The 13,636-nt window shown below is 42.6% G+C and overlaps 1 protein-coding gene across 4 annotated transcripts in view; it reads left to right on the top strand.

Annotated features, from left to right (window-relative positions):
- Positions 1–13,636, top strand: part of shroom3 (shroom family member 3) — a 69,537-nt gene that overhangs the window by 35,708 nt on the left and 20,193 nt on the right. For all 4 annotated transcript variants that reach the window (XM_031855439.1, XM_031855438.1, XM_031855437.1 and 1 more), the window contains 7 exons: positions 3,517–3,642; positions 7,706–7,924; positions 8,800–9,125; positions 9,214–9,457; positions 11,882–11,937; positions 12,176–12,653; positions 12,985–13,281. In XM_031855439.1, the coding sequence (XP_031711299.1) occupies positions 3,517–3,642; positions 7,706–7,924; positions 8,800–9,125; positions 9,214–9,457; positions 11,882–11,937; positions 12,176–12,653; positions 12,985–13,281 (1,746 nt within the window). The remainder of the gene's footprint in view (positions 1–3,516; positions 3,643–7,705; positions 7,925–8,799; positions 9,126–9,213; positions 9,458–11,881; positions 11,938–12,175; positions 12,654–12,984; positions 13,282–13,636) is intronic.

Below are 13,636 nucleotides of genomic sequence, written 5' to 3'. Positions count from 1 at the left end.
ATAATATTTATATTTTTTTTTAATTTTTATTATATTTATATTATATTTATATTTTTTTTTTTTTTTTTTTTTTTTTTTTTTTTTTGATTTAAAAAAAAAAAAGAAATCATTCTCCTGCATGTTCAAAAATAACATGTAGGGGATCTTTCATCCTTTGTCTTTCATGACAAGCCTGTCATTGCTTCCTGTCACTGCATCGTAAAATAACAGAGTTTGAGTCGCCATGCTTTATAAATTCACTTCAGATACCACAAACTCTCTAAAGACGATAATAATAACACTGTAATTGCATGTGGCTTTCAGCACTGGTCTTTGTGAATTGGACTGTTTTTGCAATGAGGCTAATATGCATAGAAAAAAAAAGCGCAAAAGGGGCGCAATGTTTTTGTGAATTTAACCCTAAAAAAATTGACCTAAAATAGACCTAAGACATTTCTTTTAATATAGATCAACAAAACTCCCGCAAACTGTTGTCTTGACTTGCATTCATAGATATTTATTGATAAATATCTTTGAATGCAAGTGAAGTGGACAGCTGCGGGAGTGTTGTTGTTCTACATTGTCGACCATATAAGTATTGTTCATACACACCTACGATATCTATGCACTCCTGTATCATGGGGGGCTCAGGAAGCAACCAGTGCTTTTTTACAAGCTGTTATTAAAATGCCAAACAGGTATTCATCTGGACGCCCTGCTTGAGAATCAAATTTTCCTAAGAAGAATGTAGAAAATTGCAGGGGCAAGTCAGTGTTAAGTATGATTTTTAATGTTTTATGGAACTCTGCCCAGAAAGGTTGCATCACTGGACACTCCCAAATTATATGCCAGTGATTTGCTTCCCGAGCCCCACACCGTCTCCAACATGTAGCATCCCCTCCAGCAAAGCGCGCCTTCTGCTTCAGTGTAATAAAGAAACGAATAATACACTTCCGTACAAATTCCCGCCACACATTAGAATTGGTGCATTTCCATTGAAATTTACACACATCTAACCAGGCCTCATTTGATATTGAGAGGTTCCCTTCTCTTCCCCTTTTTTCCTTAACTGCAGTGTGAGGATTCTTTGTCATAACGCCTTTGTAGGATCTAGAGACAATAAATATTTGGAATTTGTGGAATGTACAACTTTGACATGACATTTACGACTCAGATGTGACATTGAAGACTTTGACACAACCTTGGTGTGGTGTGATTGCATGGATGTGCATTAGTGCGGTCCATGTTTCAGAAATAGACTGAAGCTCAGACCAAATCATACCATTCTGTCCTGGAGCCCGTCCCCCGGGAGCTGATGGCCGAGGGTGAAGGCTATCTGGACACGTGTAACAGCAGTGATAACGCGCTGAGGAATTCCAGTCACGTCCCATCATTACCCAGGATTCCCGGGGTTCACAGACACGCGGGCTTTCATGTCTCTGTCTCCTACTTACTCAGATACAATCGTTTCCTGTTTATCTGTGTGGATGAATACGGAGCAGCTGAACATGTCAAATATAACGAGGATGGGGAAGATGTTTGCAACCGCCAAGCTATCCGACGTCTCTTATCACAACTGGTTAGATAACACATTCAAAAATGATGACGGTGATGTCATAAAGATTATCACTGCAAACAAAAACACATCACTCATTTAGTCCCTGAAATGTTATCACCATTTTCTTTTTTTTTTGAAGTGCAGTTCATTGTTTGAAAAAGAACAAAACACACACTCTGACATTGCTGTTTCTTTTTTTCATTCATTTTTTCATCATTGCTGTTCAGTTATCGTCCATGAAACTCAACACCTCCGGGGAATTAAAAGCCAACCAGTAAAGGAAGTGTTGAGTTTCTTTGACGGCAGCATAACATTAATGGAAAAAACAGCAAAGTGGAGGTGACTGGAAATATTTACTGAAGGAAAACAGCATGTGTGTTCAAATTCTAAGTGAGAACAGTGGTGAGAATTTACTTTTTTTCTACAGTGCGGAGCTTGAAAGTATTTGAGCATTTCCCTCAATTGGAATAGAAGGGAGAGGCAGAGATAGGAAGAGGTTGAGTTAGAGCTCTGTGGAGACCATGCTGCTGTGTGTGTGTGTGTGTGTGTGTGTGTGTGTGTGTGTGTGTGTGTGTGTGTGTGATGTGTTACCGTGGGAGGACACAGCAGGATAATATTTAATGTGGAAATGATCCGTTTTCTAGTTCCAGTTCTGTTGTTGAGACTGTTGTTCAAAATTGAAAGTACATCCCTCTCAAATGAGTTTTCTGAGTTCTACAGTACACATGCTTCATCCTTTGTTGATGGATTACGTTGATGCACTTATTAGGTTTCTTGCAGTAAGTTAGATGTGATTTTGCCTTTATAGATAATCTCTGATAAAACATTATCTTAATAGTGTCTATACAAGTGCCCGTGGATGCATTATGCTGTTATGGTTCAAGTATGAAAAATATGGTCAGTTGGAAAGTTAAACCGCTGCTGACTCTGAGGACAGACAGGGTGGACATCTACAGGATCTGAAACCTGATCCATCATTAATACCGTGTTTAATTCATCAGCACACAGAAAGATGAGTCAGCAGCTGATGAGCTTGTTGCAGCTTTAAATATCCTCAATCACATTGACCTTATTGTTTGACCTTTAAGTTTAAGATTTAACTGTAGAAAATGTTCTACATCTGGCAGCATTTTCAAAATTGATAAGCATGTGCGCATACGACCCGCTCTCACTCCCAACTCGTTAAATATTAAATAAGACGGGAGTTAAGTAGGAAGTATGGTGACGCAGTAAAACAAGAGATAAAGTCTGCATAGGGAAGACGACGGGGTGGATGAATGAACATAGGACTTTCACCCAGGAGACCGCTGTTTGTGTCCTGTGTGAAACCAAAAACTTCTCGTTGTAACTGGCAAGTTAACTTATGTAACATACTTGCCTTGCGAACATAACAAACCTACTTATTTTAACCCAAACCATGATCTTTTACTAAACTAATGAAGTGATTTTGTTTAATTTCACAACATTACCCACGTGTTGAAGGCTATCGGACTACCTTGCACATTGAGTACTGGCACTAGAGGGGTACCCAGTGCTTTAAAAAGTGTTGCCAAGCACATCGAAAGCTCACCAAATAACACTTTATTTCTATAATTTTCAAAGAAAACTGAAGTGTAAAAATTACAAGTGCCCGACCATTTTTCGTGGTGGACCAGTACCTTAATGGAATCTGGTTGCCTAGACTCAGCTGGAACTGGAAAGTTCATTTTGTAACCTTTGGACAGAGCCAAGCTAGCTGTTCCCCCTGATTCAAGTCTTTATGCTAAGCCAAGATAACCAACTGGTGGTTTAGCTACATATGTACAGATATGAGAGTGGTATCAATCTGTCAGGGTCAATCAAGTGTCAAGTTTGACTTCCTCCACAGATAATGCATGTTGTTATACCCTTGAGTTTGAAGCAGAATGCGTTGTCGCATTGAAAACGCGAGTCAAACACTGCACACACGCTAACTCCGTCTGTGTATTTCAACCCCGCAGACGCAGTGAGCCGGCGTCCCGTCCTCACTCTTGGCATTCAACGAAGCTCGGTGAAGGTCAACAAACGTCGGATAAGGGAGGGATGGACACGATGAGCAGCGCCTGGCACCACAGCTACCATGCCAGGTCAGTGATCAAAAACAGCTCTGATAAAACTCCATCATTTCCCCGGGCCCCTCGTTTTGCGCTAACCCACCATTTTTATGCCTTGGCGCTGGCTGAGGCTGGAGGCATTTTCGGGTTGTTGGTCCGCCCCATTAGTGTGAACGCAATGTCTCAGGAAAGCCTGGAGGTTTTTTTTGTCAAATTTGGCACAAAAGTCTATTCAGACTCGAGGACAGGCGGTAACCTCTGGTTCCGAAAAGTGAAGCCAATGTAGAAGTGACTTAAACTGCATTTTCTCTCATGGCCAAAGTCTATGAGAGAATGACTCTACTTCTCTCTTGATTTATTCCCTCAGTAAACATTGTAAACATGAGTTTATGGTCTCAATCTCTAGTTTCAAGTCTTCTTCAATACAGCATGATGTTCATTTAGTAAGTGATGGTCCATTTAGAGTCAAACAGACCATAAAGCAGGGGATGCTTTAGGGTCGCTATCAGAGCCGTATACGGTGTCTCTACCACGGCGTCACTCCTCCACAGTCCAAATATGGTCACTTCCGTTCACTGGTTGCAAAAACAAATCAGATAGTGATGGCACAAAATGCCAAACTTGTGGCTTCCTTGAATCACTTGTTTTTTAGCCGGTCAGCAGCTATGTAGCCAATATGTTGCTAACAGAGGGAAATAATGTGAATTTAAAGAAAAAAATCTATCAGGAAGATCCAGTGTGAACAAACTTGTCCTATTTCTAAATATAGTTTTGATCTTGCGATCTTGGAAAACTGTTACAGGAGAAATGTGAACATTGTGCACTAATTTTTCACCAATCCAAGTGTCAGAAAACACACATTTGTGTGCAGCAGTGTGAATCTCCGCAGACCTGGGTACCAACAACACTGAGCTGGTAGACAGTTTAGTACAGGAAGTGTAGCGATTATATATATATATATATATATATATATATATATATATATATATATATGTATGTATGTATTTGTTACCTGCACATGTTTTACATCATATATCGATGTCTTGTGTAGCTCCAAAGGCTTTGCGCTGTACTTCCTGTGTGTACAGATATGAAAGAATTGCGATAGTTTTAGCAGATTTTCTGCTCACAATGTCAGCAATCTACCAGCCAAGGACATTAATAACTAGTTATTCATAGCCTGACTTCTTCCGTGTGTACACTTATCACTTCAGTGGAAACTTGTACTTGTAGATAAGGAGACAATAGCACTGTGGTCACAAAGGTAATAACACAAGATAAGAAAATCAACCATCTCTTTTATTATGCTACTCAGGATGCTGGGAACTAGTGTTTGTCTGAAGACAAAGACGTTTTGAATATTGGATTTTGGGTTTATTGTGTGCCGCTATCAGTCACTCAGAGGGTCAAAGTTCATGTTTTCAGAGAGACATACAACGTCTCGTATATGATCTCTGACTACCAGGAACCAGTCTTCACTCCTGATGTGAAACGGGTCCCGCTTCAACATCTCTTTCCTGAGGAATTAATGGACAGTCGTGGTTTAACATAATGACATAACAACACAACACAAACACAGTGTAGACTACAAGACTTTGCCCGTGTCGCAGCCAATCAGGGTTACTGTTACACAAACCGGCTTATTTAAAACCTTCACTGGACATTCACAATGTTTGCGTAACACTCTAACAATGCTTCGTGTCACTAGGGTAGGAATTTGATTAGTTGACGGAGGTCCAGATACGGATCAACGTGAGGAGCTGTGAGGTGCTATCTGTCTGTTCTGTGATGTGACCTTTGACTGTCTGCTTGGTGTGTTTTGATTCTGAAGTGTCAAAATGTACCAACTCTGACCTCAGACTAAAGGCATTTTGGAATATGGGCACATTTTTGAAATTTAAGACATTTGAGACAATGAGGAACTTTTTGGAAAATTAGGGCATTTTTAGGAAGTGAGGAATTATTTTGGGAGAGCAAACTTTTTTTTCTTCATTTTTCTAGGGCTGTTAGTTTCGGTTATGGTGTGTGTGTATGTGTGTGTGTGTGTGAGTGTGTGTGTGTGTGTGTGTGTGTGTGTGTGTGTGTGTGTGTTGACATTATGGAGAGTTTTGTCCATGTCGTCTTCCAGAATCAGTAGTTTTAGGCCAATCAGAGCTTCTGCTGGATTCGTCTGCAGATATGATGATAATACAAGTTTACATATCACACAATCACGTGTGTTCCCAGTTAAAGTGTCTGCAGTGATATATTGAGTCGTCCCTGATAAACACATAACTGTTCAATTGTTGTGCTTGTTGTGTATTTTGCGAAGCGGTGCTGTTGATCAGCAGGTTCATGTCATCAGAGGAAGTTACATCACTGTTTCTTTTAAACAGCAGTGAAGGGCGAATAAAAGCCTCTGACGTGGCTGTGGTGTGTGTGTGTGTGTGTGTGTGTGTGCGTGCGTGTGCGTTGGGTGGACGGGGCATTGACGTCGATGCCTGTAGAAAGGGGCATTCCTGATGCCCTTCCCCCCTCATCTCTGGGTCTCCCATGGCAACCCCCTCCTCCCCTCCTCCCCTAGTAAAGTTGGGATCAGAATAAAAAGTTTGCCGCAACATTTCTGCAGCTCTGCCTTTAAATTAAACAGGAATTAAGAAACAGGAGACGAAAAATCCACCGGGGACGGACAGCACAGCTGACAGAAAAGAGACTGACGGCGATACAAAAGTTAGACTCCGAGAAGTTACTGACACAGAAAAAAAGAGAAAAGCAGACAGAGACAGACAGAGAGTGTCCCCGTTTCCAGAGCGGCAATTGCATTGTGTTCGGTTGGAGGAGTTGGTGGGTCAAACTGTGACGTAGACATACTTGCACGCACACACACACACACACACACACACACACACACACGCATTTAACATTCCAGTCAGTTATCTAGAGTGAGGTAACAGCAGATTCAGCAGCAAAGCCCCAACTTTACAACCAACAGCCAGAACAGATAAAAAACCCTTTCAGACATGCACCTGGTTACGTAACCGTTCTGGCAATTTAACACGTTGGTCACATGTCTGAATACAGCCGAGTCATTTTATGTAAAAGTCACAACTGCCAATCTGACGAGGTTGGACCTGTAAAATTTCTGGAACACTTCAACTTTGAATAGACTATTAACACATTAAAGATATTTACTGGACATCTTGTTCTACTTTTTAAAAACACTGAATTAAATTGATCACTCAATTTATGCCCAAAGAAAGTAAAACTAGCCTAATAAACCAGAAAACACTGTGAGCGAGCCAGTTTTAAGTTCTTCTTATGTCTGATCATATATAAAACTTATGTTTAGAAGAGAAATAAAATAAAAACCACAACGATTATCAGACCAGCATTTTTCATTCATTGCCATCAGCATGGATTATGATATGAATATCTAACAACACACTTTACATACAGCATGTCAGATATAGTATAGGAATTAAATGAGAGTCTCAACTCAATGTGTTGTCAGTCCGTGCTTGTGCACTGTCAGACGTTATAAAACAGGCAGACAAATGTTGTAATAAAGCGATGAAACTGATGAGAAAACTGTCAAAAATTCCAAAATGGTCCCCTATTCAAAAAAGTTCCTCACTTTCCAAAAATGTCCCCTCTCCCAAAATGTTCTTAATTTTCCAAAATGTTCCCCTTTTTCAAAAACTACTTTCCAAAAATGCCTTTTTCCATTGTCTCAAATGTCTTAATTGTCTGGATTCACTGTGAGAGGAGGAGCAAGTATCCCTTACGCTTACTGTGGTTATTAATGACAAAAAAATACCTGCAAACCTACATTCCCATCAGCCTCAGCTGCGGTCTATGTGTTTGGTGCTAATTATGAAATGTTAGCATGCTAACACGCTAAACTGATATGGTTAATTTAATAAGTATTACCTGCTAAGCATCAGCATGTTAGCATTGCCATTCTGAGCATGTTAGCATGCTGATGTTAGCTTTTAGCTCAAAGCGCCGCTGTGTCGAAGTTATCTCAAGTCTGTGTGGTGATTTAGCCACATTTCCATCGCCAAAGCATGTCTGAGTCTCCCTGATAAAGATTTCCTTCTCTGTCTCTGTCTCTCAGTGCCTCTACCACCGACCTGTCCGGCGGGTTTGACTCGGGCGGCAGCTACCTGAGGAAGAGTCCGGACCAGTACAGCTCTAGGGGCAGCATGGAGAGCCTGGACCCCCCTCAGTCCTCCCAGCTTCACTCCGGAGCTCAGCACCACCACCCACTGGGCCACCACACCCACAGCGGACCCCACCCGGCCTACTCCTCCTGCCACCAGCTGTCCTCTGCCAGGTCCATACAAACAAACACCTCAGCAACATCTGTTGTGTCTCATCTAACTTAGCACAAACCTGCTAGCCTAGCTTCATCATAAGAGAAACAACTCAAAAGACGTCTGATTTATGGTGTTGTATCTTGCTTATTGATCTCTGTAGAAATAGAAATGTAAAAAGGATACATTGTGGTTTTAGCAGCAGTTAGTGTTGAAGCTATTTGTTGAGCGCACACACCGTTTCAAAAGACAAGTCCTCATGGTAAGGGGGCGGTTCTAGCTCTGTCCGAGATGTACTGTTCTACCGCATTTTCACCAACCCGCCAGAAACTAGAGAGGAGCATAAGAGCTTTATTTAGTACCATGCATGATGATTTAAGGTGAGAAATGCTCATTTAAGGCTCTAATCAACTCAACATGCTCTTTTGGGGTTTTCCATTAGTGAAAGTTGTGGATAGTAATTGGCACTATCCACAACTTCTCAGTCGGTCAAGGTTCCAAGCGAGCTCAGACAATACTAGAAGGTGGAGTTAAAACACTGCAGACCACTGATTGGTCAGACAGAATCGTCATTAGCGCGATAAGGGAATCCATGTTTAAAGAGAACTGCACAAACCCACCATTTTTGAATAGCCAAGCTACCGTCAACTGAGACCGCACTTTTTGAGACCGCAATTTTTTTAAATCAGTTGACCCATATTTTTAAAAATTGCAGCCCACAAAACTGTGTTTTTCAGTTGAGTCGAGCCAACGAACCATGCAGTGGAAATGCGACATATGTGTTGTCCTTTTGAACGCACCATAGTTAGTTTGACTAGCCATTTACCAGGGTGTGTCCTTCACAGCTTTAAAAGTATCAATGTCATGATATAAGAAATCTCTTGTCATGTTCCAGGTCCTCCAACAGCATCGACCACCTCCACAGCAAACGAGACTCTGCCTACTCCTCGTTCTCCACTAGCTCCAGTATCCCAGAGTACCTTGCCTCCAACCCCTCCTTTAGCTCGGAGCGCTCCTACTCGCTGGAGACCGTCCCTCAGAGAGAAGGAGAAAGTGGTGAGATGCAGCAGGCTGACGTATGTTACGTCCGGACGGTTTACGAAGCCCAGCAGGGCCTATCTCAAGATCACGAGCTGAGCTCCGCCTCCACTGCTTCGCTACGCAACAGCGATTCCAGAGGTGGAGGAGGGGCGAGGCCAGGGCTAAACCGCGATCTGCAAGGTGACGGTTCTGCTTTAGGAATGGCTTTCGGGTAATGTAACTATAATGTGATGACGTCATTGTTTTTCTTTTGTACTATTGGCTCCAGGTTCAGTGGGTGGGGTCTGTTACCGTGGCAGCTGCAGTGGCAGCAGCAGCAGTAGCGGCAGCAGCAGCAGCGGCACAAACAGACACAGTGTGGGTCCAATGTGGGGCCCATCAACCAGCCGCAGCTCCTACGAGAGCCTGAAGGGGGTGCCGGCTCCACCGAGGCGCAGCGACAGCTACGCAGCCATCAGGAACCACGAGAGACCCAACTCCTGGTCCAGTCTGGAGCATGCCCGCTCACTACGGTGAGTAGGGTCTGTCAAATCAGGGTGAATCTTGATTCTCATCCAAGAATAGACCCTGATTGGACAATGAGAATAGTGATGACGATTTGTTACCATCAAGAGCACAAAGTCTGCTTTCAGTCGAGCTTGTGTTCCAAAGTGTGTTTCACCTTATTTTAAACTTGAAGACAAGCCAACATGAAAATGGGGTTCTCAGTATGAACTACTTAACTTAGCAGAAAAATCGAACACCTCATTACTTATTATTTTGTTCTCTTGTTTATGAATGAGGTGTATGGCAGGTGTTATTCTTAAAATCTAAGAATTAGCGGTTCTTATATCTTTGTTAAAGTGACCAGTTGGTCAAGTTCTAGCAAGGAGAGTGATAGAAACATATTGTATGTAAAAGACTAATAATAACAACCTCTGTTATATGTTATAAAATACAAAATACATGGTGGAGCAGAGGATGGACCACACTGCAATGCAATACAATATCATACAATGCGGTATAGCAGCGGTTCCCAAACTTTTTAGGCCATGCACCCCCTTCTGCATCCCAACCGGGTTCACGCACCTCCAATCCCCCACACCTTAAAAAAAAAAAAATCAACAGAGCCTATTTATAGCCGCATAACAATCGGACCAATGAGAGAACAGTTTGCTCGCGGTAGCGTTTGTTTACAAGATTTAGTCTGCTGTTAAATGTTGCAGTGTGAACACAAACCGAACAAAGGGGCAACTGCAACATTGTATCATACTAATCCCTGAATCGGAACAAAGCAAACGAACTACGGGTGTGAAAACGCCCTGAAACACTGCAACAAAGTTTCAATACATTTCAGTTACACAAGGCGTCACTTTTAAAGAGCAATACGGATGGCGAGGACACACGCACAGGCTCAGAGGCAGATTGCATCACATTTAATTTACAATTAACCATACATAGCGGTTACATTAATCTGAATCGAATCACAACAAAGTTACTCTCTCCAATCATACATTCCACCATCTCTTTGGCAGCTGGCGAGCACACGTCTTCGGCGATTGTGTGCGGTAGCCCCTTTCTTGCTATTCTGTAACTGACCAGATATGAAGCCCGCAGTGCGTGTTTTGTAGACCATGAATGAGACTGCAGTTGTTTTTGGCTGTTTTGTAACTCCTCCGATTTCGATATAAAAAATGTAAGGGGCTTTTGACTTGCACTGGCATGCTTGGTGTTCAGGTGGCGACAGTAAATAAGAGGGCTTCAGACAGCTGTTAGCCAGAACCTCACTGCACACCACGCACTGTGACTTTGGGCAATCTGCATTGGCAATCCAAGTGAAGCCCGGACCCAGATACTTTTCATCATATTTCCTCTTTTTTTTCCCAGTCTGATGCTCACTCTCGTTTCCTCTTTTTTCACCTTGACTCCGCGATGGGCCTATGTGCTCCCGATTTGTCTGTGCTATCCCTTCCTCCTTTTCGGTCTCCTCCGTCTCATCTTTCTCTGACTCCTGCTCGATTTATTCTCCAGGTCTCTCCCCAACGCACCTCTCCGTTTCTCTCGCCTCCAATTCCCCTCTCTCTCTCTGTCCCTCTCCTCTTTTATGACTGATAGCTTCAGATGTCCCACCTGGCAGTTTCCCAGATTTCAGCCAATTTTGCATATTTGCATGAACGTTGCTGAATGAATGAAGTTAGCTGTTAGCTGACGTTAGCTGCACAAGCTAGGCTACGTGTACGTGTGTGTACGTAAAAGACAGTCTGGCGGCAGGAGCAGAAGTGCATTTATTTATTAAATTGTAAGTTTTTAAATTTAAATGTTACAAAGGGAATTTTTATAATTCATGTTTTTGTGAAAAATCCCACTTAATGTTTTTAAAATTATATTTAATATCAATTATTACACCATTAGACCACCATTACATTTTTCCTTTCGCGCACCCCCTGGAGGCAGCTCGCGCTGGGAATCCCTGCGGTACAGTATGCTATGATAAAATATAACACAACACAATATACTACGCTACGAAGGAATGTTTTATGTTATGTTACAATACAGTAACAATACAAGATGATATGATACGATATGGCACAATATGCCTTGATGCAATACAATATACTCTACGATACGATACGTTACGCAACAATAAGATGCTATGCTACAGTGCACTGTGCTATGAAATGATATGATAGATACAATGTGCTACTAAATGCTGTGATGAAAATAAATACGATTCAATTCTAAATGATACAATACAATGTGCTATATTACAAAATCATCCACGACAATACAACACAATATGATATGAAACCGTACGGTATAGTAAGATACCATGAGATTCAAAACTGTTTGGATTAAAACAATGAAGTTTGAATTGTTCTTGTAAAATATGATGTATTTGTGCAAAATGAAATTTACACTAATCACAAGTTATTTAATCTAATGTTCTTTTTTCTCAGGTCTCTGCAGAAAGGTTCCTGGCATCACTCCAGTGGCCCTGTGGCCTCAAGTGCAGGTACATTAAATTTACATTTTAAGGATCCAAATATACCATTTTATTCTGCTCTACCAATTAAAGTTGTAACTGTAGGTTCCTAAAGAGCCCAAAGTTTACCGATAGAGGACCAGTACATTTATAGAAAACAATGCCTCAATATACAACAGGCAATATGTCTATAATATTACATATGCTATCATCATCCTCTGCATTACTTACAAGCACTGCCATCATTGCATCATGACTGTGCTTTCAGCTAAAGGCTCGTACGGCACCGAGGGCCAGCTCCACACAGTGATAGAGAAGAGTCCAGAGAGCAGCCCCACCACAAAGCCCCGCCAGGGTGGAGGCTTTCCCCAGCCCCCTTCCCCTACTGGGCCCTCCTCCAGACTTGCCGGCCCCATCCCTCAGTCTGGCCGGCTCATTCTGCCCACGGGCGTGTACCCCGTCCCCCAGCTTGAGCCCCACTACGCACAGATGCCCAGCGCCAGCCATGGGCCGGACTCCTCGGTAGTCTACCCAGCCCTGGCCAAGGAGAGCGGCCGACAGCAGCAGCAGCTGCTGCAGGGCGACGGAGGGAGAGAGGAAGGGGCGACAGAGAGGCGGAGAGATGGAAGGATGTCAGCTACAGAAAACGGATACCAAAACAACATTCCTTCTTCACTATACCCCGATTCCTCTTCTTCAGCATCTGCCTCGACACAGCTCAGGCCTCAAGCACACGAGGCAGACAGGTGACTTTTATGCTGATATTTCAACCAACAGCTGCATTTGCAGTGTCATCACTCTCGACCAGTGGCTTTAAAAAATAATCGGAGCTGAAGTTAGTTAAAGTATGTTCTTAAAAGTTATATTTTTGACAAAATATGGCTAAATTAACAACTTTGAGGTGTCTAGATGTTGTGGGGCGTCTCAGTCTGTGTCCTACAACATGACAGCTGATAATCATACAAAGTTCAAAGTTCAAAGTTCAAAGTCTCTGGTTCTAGCATTAACTTGTCACGGAGCTGTAAAAAATAGTTGATATTGGCCCTTAGTGCTAACTCAGTCTTTTGCTTTTATCAGGCCTCAACAGGAAAAGTGTAACTCTGAACTCGACACACACCACATGAAAACTGCTGGAGAGGAATCGGAGGACCAGACAGGGGCCCAAAGGCCTCCAAACCACGAGGGACCTCACAGTCAGAGCTTCCAAGGGTCTCATGTTCAGACAAGCCAGAGAACCCACAGCCAAGTGTTACAGGAACAGAACCAGGATTTCCATATTGCCCACATCCAATCGACTGCTGAAATCAGGCCTCCATCCTCACAAGAGCGGAGGGAGCCCTGCACACCTGTCCAGTCCAGGGGAGACAGGAGCAGGTACACAGGGATGACTGTTGTGTGACATGTTGAAATCATTTCTGATTATGAATTCACGGCGGTTTGATATTTCTGATTCTGTCCTTGCACTTTGTGAACCTCCGTTAGGATGCATTTAGCAACTCCACAAAAATATCCAGATTTGCATTTTTTGTGCAGAAAACAACAATTGTGACAGCCAATCAAGCACATTTTTTTTTTTTTTGCCTTTACGTAATGCTACTGGCCCGTGTCCAAGACAACATAGACTCGGTTATTTTATGACACTAGCTTTGCAGAAAACAAGAGACACTCCCGTAGAATTCCAGAAGCCCCATCTGCTGCTGCTCGAGACAAACACAGTGCCGAACCCAAC

Source organism: Anarrhichthys ocellatus, unplaced genomic scaffold (genome assembly GCF_004355925.1).
Source record: "Anarrhichthys ocellatus isolate YVR2014 unplaced genomic scaffold, GSC_Weel_1.0 scaffold16, whole genome shotgun sequence".
Taxonomy (NCBI): Eukaryota; Metazoa; Chordata; class Actinopteri; order Perciformes; family Anarhichadidae; genus Anarrhichthys; species Anarrhichthys ocellatus.
The sequence above is the reverse complement of the archived record's forward strand: the minus strand, read 5'-3'. Positions and strand labels throughout refer to the sequence as shown.